The sequence below is a fragment of the Nicotiana sylvestris genome, chromosome 5, assembly GCF_000393655.2.
Source record: "Nicotiana sylvestris chromosome 5, ASM39365v2, whole genome shotgun sequence".
In the NCBI taxonomy this organism is placed as follows: domain Eukaryota; kingdom Viridiplantae; phylum Streptophyta; class Magnoliopsida; order Solanales; family Solanaceae; genus Nicotiana; species Nicotiana sylvestris.
Window position 1 is genome coordinate 177,423,184 of NC_091061.1, and position 6,819 is coordinate 177,430,002.

Consider the following 6,819-nt stretch of genomic DNA (forward strand, 5'->3'; position numbering starts at 1 on the left):
TTTACTTCTATCCCGCGGAAGAAAAAAGGTTGTTTCCGATAGACTCTTAGCTCAAGAGAAGTAATTCTTCATCAAGAAAATAACCTTTGGTACAAATAGTATATGCTCATTAATGAAGGGGAGCCTTGGCGCGGATTTGAGTCGTGGAAACAGCCTCTTGCATAGATGTAAGGTAAGGCTGCGTACAATATATCCGTGGAAATAGCCTCTTGCAAAAATGCAAGGTAAGGTTGCGTACAATAAATCTTTGTTATCTGGTCATTCCTCGAACCCCGCATATAGTGAAAACTTAGTACACCGGGCTACCCTTTTTAGTATATGCTCATTTGTGTTACTTATTCTCATGAACAAATTTGGGAATGGTAAATTTAGAGATAATATCACAAAAATGCTTGCAATAATTGCTTGTAATTTTCCATAATTGCAAAGCAAAGAATAACAAAGTCTATAAGACTGCGTACAATATATTCGTGGAAACAGCCTCTTGCAAAAATGCAAGGTAAAAAATTGCGTACAATATATCCTTGTGGTCCAGCCCTTCCTCGAACCCCGCACATAGCGGGAGGTTAGTAAACCGGATTGTCCCTTTTTACTATATGCATTTATGTTACTTATTCTTGGGAACAAATTTGGGATTGGTAATTTAGAGATATTATCACAAAAATGCTTGCAATAATTGCTTGTAATTTTCCATAATGGCCTAGAAGAGAATAACAAAGTCTGTAGGGCATGCAGAATTTGCTTGTAATTTTCCATAATCGCCTAGAAGAGAATAACAAAGTCTGCAGGGCATACAGAATTTGCTTGTAATTTTCCATAATCGCCTAGAAGAGAATAACAAAGTCTGTAGGGCATACAGAAAAAGCAGCAACAACAACCACCACCCAGTAGAATCCCAGTAGTGGGGTCTGGGGACTCAGAGGCATATAAAAAAAGCATAGTGTAATAATAGGTAGTAAATGACAAGAATTAGGAAGACTTTTACGTAAGAGAAAGAAATTGGAATTCCAATGATCATAAGATAACCAATAGAACAAATGTAAAGAATTGTAAAGTGGTTCAATGTTTCACCCTACACTACCAAAGAAACTACATACAGGCCTTCCTCATGGCTTTGTACAAAATTATGCAGCATCTGAAGATCAGTAAACCTACTTCCTGTTCCAAAAAGGTAGTGGGATCGACGATTCTTGTTTCTTGAAAAGAAACTGTGCATCTTGCGCCTTCTGCAATTGCACTATCGCAGCTACAACAGAATCATGCTCCATACAAGAATTCCAAGAATCGTCAGTATTGTTGAATAGGCATTGTTGTTTAAATACCGAGAAGGAGAAGATGATGAGGTCGTGGAATCCATAGCTGGAGCTGTGCCATTTACAAAAGTGCCATTTCTGCCAAGACTGCAGAAAACATACAACAAATAGTTTAGTTGTGAACTCAAATGAAGAGAGATTAAGTGAAAGTAAACGCCTACAGTATTACTTAGTTCCTATGTATAGCCAATTTGATGCTAAAACAGGCTATATTTTAAGTAACGATATGACACAAAAAAACATCGGTTCATAAATAATAAGTACCTTCCAGAAAATACACAAGAACCATGACCTGCAATATACACGACATAAGAATAATTAGTATCAAAGTTTTCGTTCTTTTAAATTCTAAATATCAAATCCTGCAGGAAACTAACAAAAACAAAGTGTACTTTTGGCTAGACGGACGAAATGCTTACTTGGATTTGTTGTGGTGATAGTAGCTACCCCGTTGAAGTCACATGTCCCGGGAGCCCTACCCATCATGTGATAGTAGGCATCAAATGCATAGGTAGCGTGTGCAGCGACATTATCTGGTTCATAACACCGTTCCCCCTGCAACAACGCTGAACAATCCACCTTACCAGGTCCACAAGCCCAATCCAAAGCAGCCTGTAGCATTTTAGAATCCGCCCCGTCTTTGGCAGCACAATAAGTCTGATTTGAAGTATCATTTGCAAACATAGACCCTGATTCAGTCAAGCGTAGAATATAAACTGGCGTGCCATTTGCATTAAATAATCCCCAATTCTTCTCTGACAAATGCCCTGGCTTATTGTCCTCATTGTATAGCTCGTAGATGTACGTACTAACAGCAATGCCGGGATGCTTGGGAGTTCCGGTTTTGTTTAGGACATGCTTTATCAGATTGCTGTTGTAAGTGTTGGCATTGTCTAAAGTAGCATCAGGTTCATCGGAGTCGCCTTGTGATGGCCATCCCGATTCAGTCACCATAACCGGAATATTAGTGAAATTGAGATCAAGCATTGCAAAGTAAGCAGCATCGACCATTGCATCAAAGACGTTAGTATAATGCAAAAGTGTGTTGGAGTCCACTGCTTCTTTATTTGCGGCTAGGGGCCTGAAGAGAGCATAATCTAGTGGAATGACACCGTTGGATAGCATGTAGTCGTAATAAGGATACACGTTTAGCATGAAATAAGAACCAGTGGATTGCAGGAATTTGAGCATTGGTACTAATACTGGTTTCAGAGTGTGATTGAAGAAGGCCTGAGATGGGGGAAACGAGTCGAGGATGATGGAAGAAGCTAGAGGCGTTGAAACTTTTATTTGCCTATCCAGGTTCGATGCCACGAGCGCTGAATGGATGAACTTAAGGGCATTGTTGAGGATAGGTGCAGCATTTGGAAGGGCAGATAGAACCTCGGAACCAACACAAATAGTTGTGATGTTGGTAGCTGGATAATGTGAGACAACATTTTGAGCAACCCAATTAGCGGCAGTAGCATTTGATTGACCAACAGCAAGAAGCTGTTCATTGGGCACGGAAACAGCAACTTTGATGCCTGAATTTGCAAGTGCAAGGAGCATGCCGCGATCTGCATTGAAGAGCCGGACATGTCGAATTTGCTGGGCTCTAAGAAGTGCAACTACTTGAGTCGGATGAGGCATGTCCGAAAGTTCTGTTCCAATGTTCACACCAATAAAGACATCTGCATGGAAGATGAAAAAAATTGAACATCATATTGTCCTCCCCTCACTATATCACTGAAGAATCCAAGATCAAGTAAAAGTTCAAATCTACATCTAACTAACAATCAATTTAATCATGCCAATAATGAGGAATATACCAATCATCTGGCTTTCAATATGTTAAGATTCACAACATATGTTTGAAACATCCAGTATTCTTGAACTTGCCTTGAAATTTGACTACATCATCAAAATTGTATTTTTTTAGTGAAAACGAGCTTTCTGTTGTAGCATCAATAAAAAATGACAGTCCGATGTACGAAACATCCCGCATTTATGCAGGGCCCGGGAAAGAGCCGCACCCTAAGTTCTGTTCCAATGTTCCCTCGTGTTATTATTCCTATTTTGAACTAAATGTATGCATCAATTATTGAGGGCCAAAAGGACTGATTTCCACATCAGATTCCAAAATACCCAAGAGAAAAAAAAAATTACACAAGAAAGCTGGGACCAAGTACTTGAGCAACTTGCTGATAATTTGGGAGCATACCAACGTGGCTTGGTATAAAAAAGCACATTAAATTAGTTGTACATCAGGTTCTTCTTGATTCTTTTTCCATCTGAGATGTTTGTTCTCTTCTTTTCTTCCTGGTTTCTTCTATTTGTCTGGTTGCCTAAATACCTATATTCTCTTCTTTTCTTGAGAAAATGCAACAAAAATAAAAAGAAACATCAACTTGGAGCTATTATTGAGCTTACTAGAACACCCTAGTAACAATTTTTTTCTTTTGCTCGACTATTCCACCAGGTACCTATTACTATCTTTCACTAGCACAAATACCGAATAACTCTGTCCACGTGATTTATTTTTGTCTCTATTGGGATTTGAACTTGGGTCCTCATAGTTTTGGCCCATTTCATTGACCACTAAGTCAACGCTCCGGTAAAAGGTGCTACATTCAGCACTGCCGTTTGTACATGATTTTTTGGTTTAAGCAAAAAAGACATTTTACTAGAGTACATTCAGCTCTGAAGTAATGTAAAGTCATTCACATTAATGGCCAAGCAACTAAACTACAGGCAGAAAAGACAAAGGAAGAGGAAAGTTGGAAACTTTACTCTTTGAACTTCTTCCTTCTTACCATTTCTTCACAAAAAGACCTAATTCATACTCCATCTCTTAAATATTTAACATTAAAAAATACCATTGCATGACCAAACCAGAGAACACAAATACAAAAGTCTAATATTACCTAAACCTTCATTTAATGAAAGGAATTAATAAAATCTTGAAGATTAAAAAGGGTTCAAATTTCACACATGCAGAATAAAGAACAAATTTTTTACCCTTATCAGTCAACTACAGACCCCAGAAACCATATTAAAATAAAAACATTACCAACTAAAACAACTTACATCACTAGTAAAACAAACCATAATCAACCAAAATAACACTTTGCAACAATAATAGCGAAACCAAGAACTTACAAAGCTCAAAGGATTAACAAATGCAACCCTCATATATTATAAAAAAGAGAACTTGAACTATAATATTAGCTCACTTTCACCAGAAAATACTACAGAAACCACCAAAAATAGCGGGGGCGGGGGGATGCCATGTTTGGTTTCATTAAAACCCCATCTCACAAAAATGGAAACAGTAGGTCACAGGTTCAAGCCGTGCAAACAGCCTCTTACACAAATGACCCCTGTGGTCCGGCCCTTTCCCGGGCCCTGTGCATAGGAAGAGCTTAGTGCACCGGGCTATCCTTTAAACCATAATCAACCAAAATAACACTTTGCAACAACAATAGCCAAACCAAGAACTTACAAAACTCAGGGAATTAACAAATGCAAGCCTCATTTATAATAAAAAAGAGAACTTGAACTATAATATTAGCTCACCTTCACCAGAAAATACTACAGAAACCACCAAGAATAGCAGGGGGGAAAAATCCCATATTCGATTTCATTAAAATCCCACCTCAGAAAAAAGGAAACCATATTAAATCAAGACATTAACAACTTACATAACCAAGCAAAATAACACTATGAACAGCACTAGCCAAAACAAGAACTATACAAATAAACAAGAAAACTATTTTGAACTATAATAATAGCTCACCTTCATCAGCAAAAACGGCAGAAACAGCTAAAAACAGCAAGAAAAGCAAAGCCCTGTTATTTTCCATTAAACCCCACTTGAATAAAAACGGAAAAGAGTAAGAAAAATGAAGAAAATAGAGAGAAGATGCTAGCTTTGAGCAAAGGGAAGAAGCAAGAAATAAAGTGATATAAAAAAGGTATGGAAGGAAGAGAATATTGAAATGGAAAACAGAATCTCAGGAGAGAAAGAAAGAAGAGTGAGGTGAAAAGGTATTTATAACCTGCTCGGCCAAGCTTATCAACACAAAAAATTTACTTTTTTTCCAAAAGCATTTTTTTTTTTTAATTTGAGGTGTTTGGCCAAGCTTACAGGGAAAAAAAGTGCTTTTGGGAAGAAACAGAAAGAAGCAGAAAAAAATAACTTTTTTCCAAAAGCAGAAGCAGAAGCAGTTTTGACTTTTCTTCTTATCTAAAATACCCTTAACAAAATATAGTATATACCAAAATAACCCTTAAACCTAATACTTAGGATATTAATTTATAAATATTTCTTCTTATTTTTAGAAAACTTTCTAATATATAGTGTCTTTAGGGGTGAATGCTTTTATATTTGTTGAAGGAATTTTAATATATTTAACTTATATTAAAAGAATTAAGTACTTTTTAATTTTATTTTCATATTTTACTTAAATAAAATGATTTTTTTTAATTATTGCATGTAATAACAAAATTTTGATATTATTTATTTACTTATAATATTAATTATTAAGTAAATTTATTCATGTCTTTATTCTTAATTTGACACTTAAAAGCACTTTCTAAAAAGTTTGGTCAAACACAAATTATTTCTCAAGTGTTTTTCAGACTGATTAGTCAAACACAAACTGATTCTCTCCAAAAGCACTTTTTTCAAAAGCACTTCTCAAAATAAGCTGATTTCTCCGGCTTGGCCAAAGATGCTATTAATTTAGTAGAAAGATGGAGAGAAGAAGAAGACTGGTTTTTGCATCAATCACGTGGAGTCTTGTCAGAATATAGATCCTACGGTCAAGAATCCAGCATATTTTCAATTCATATTACTTTTTAAAAAAAAAAAAAAAAACTCTGCTTCAAATCATATTTATAGTTAGATAGATTCATCAGCTTGAATGTAGTTAAAGATTAACTTTTTTATCATATGAGAATATTGAAAAGAAAAGCTTATAAGTAGCTATTAACATAGAGAATTTCTTGCTCCCAGAAAATATGAAGTGACACTCTGTGTGACCTAGCAGTCTATGTTCAGTTTTAAATATACATAGAAATAAAAAGAACATTAGATAAAAGAAAAATTCTTTTCATAATTTTTATTGGACAGAGTTATATATTATCTTCGTTAGGAAAAAAAATAATTCATGCTCGTGTTTACACTAAATCAATAAATATTTATATATATTTGTATATAAGTTGTGTATGTAACTGAACTATGTAAATTAATATACTCCCTCCGTCCCACTTTATGTGGGGAGTTTGAATTTCAAACAACTTTTTCTTTGACCGTAATTTATTCATGTCTCTTTATATATTCTGAATTGTTAATTATTATAACTTGTAATATTATTTACATTATATCTAAATGTCAAATTTTTATTTTTAGAGATTTTATGTTTGAATTTACTGTCAAAATTAATAAGTTTAACTAACAAATATGAGTTTCATCACAAATGTTGGGACAGAGGGAATAGTTAATTTGACCATTTATGTAATC

General features: G+C 35.2%; 1 protein-coding gene across 2 annotated transcripts; it reads right to left on the reverse strand.

Annotated features, from left to right (window-relative positions):
• Positions 1-986: 986 nt before the first annotated feature.
• Positions 987-5,306, reverse strand: LOC104239852 (glucan endo-1,3-beta-glucosidase 2-like). Of its 2 annotated transcripts, none has more exons than XM_009794579.1 (4): positions 5,092-5,306; positions 1,733-2,986; positions 1,578-1,605; positions 987-1,400 (listed from the first exon to the last, which is right to left on the reverse strand). In XM_009794579.1, exons 1-4 carry the CDS (start codon positions 5,156-5,158, stop codon positions 1,247-1,249), a joined length of 1,503 nt encoding a protein of 500 aa, XP_009792881.1. In that variant the 5' UTR covers positions 5,159-5,306; the 3' UTR covers positions 987-1,246. The 2 variants fall into 2 exon arrangements, with proteins under 2 accessions (XP_009792881.1, XP_009792882.1); XM_009794580.2 differs by lacking the exon at positions 5,092-5,306 and adding an exon at positions 4,872-5,084.
• Between the last annotated feature and the right edge of the window lie 1,513 nt (positions 5,307-6,819).

What these genes read in the sequence shown, in the direction of transcription:
- LOC104239852 (XM_009794579.1), bottom strand. Translation starts at nt 5,158, where the DNA reads ATGGAAAATAACAGGGCTTTGCTTTTCTTGCTGTTTTTAGCTGTTTCT. An exon ending in TGCCGTTTTTGCTGATGAAG is followed by an intron (nt 2,987 to 5,091) that starts GTGAGCTATTAT and finishes TCTTCCATGCAG; the next exon opens with ATGTCTTTATTGGTGTGAAC. An exon ending in TATCACCACAACAAATCCAA is followed by an intron (nt 1,606 to 1,732) that starts GTAAGCATTTCG and finishes TGTATATTGCAG; the next exon opens with GTCATGGTTCTTGTGTATTT.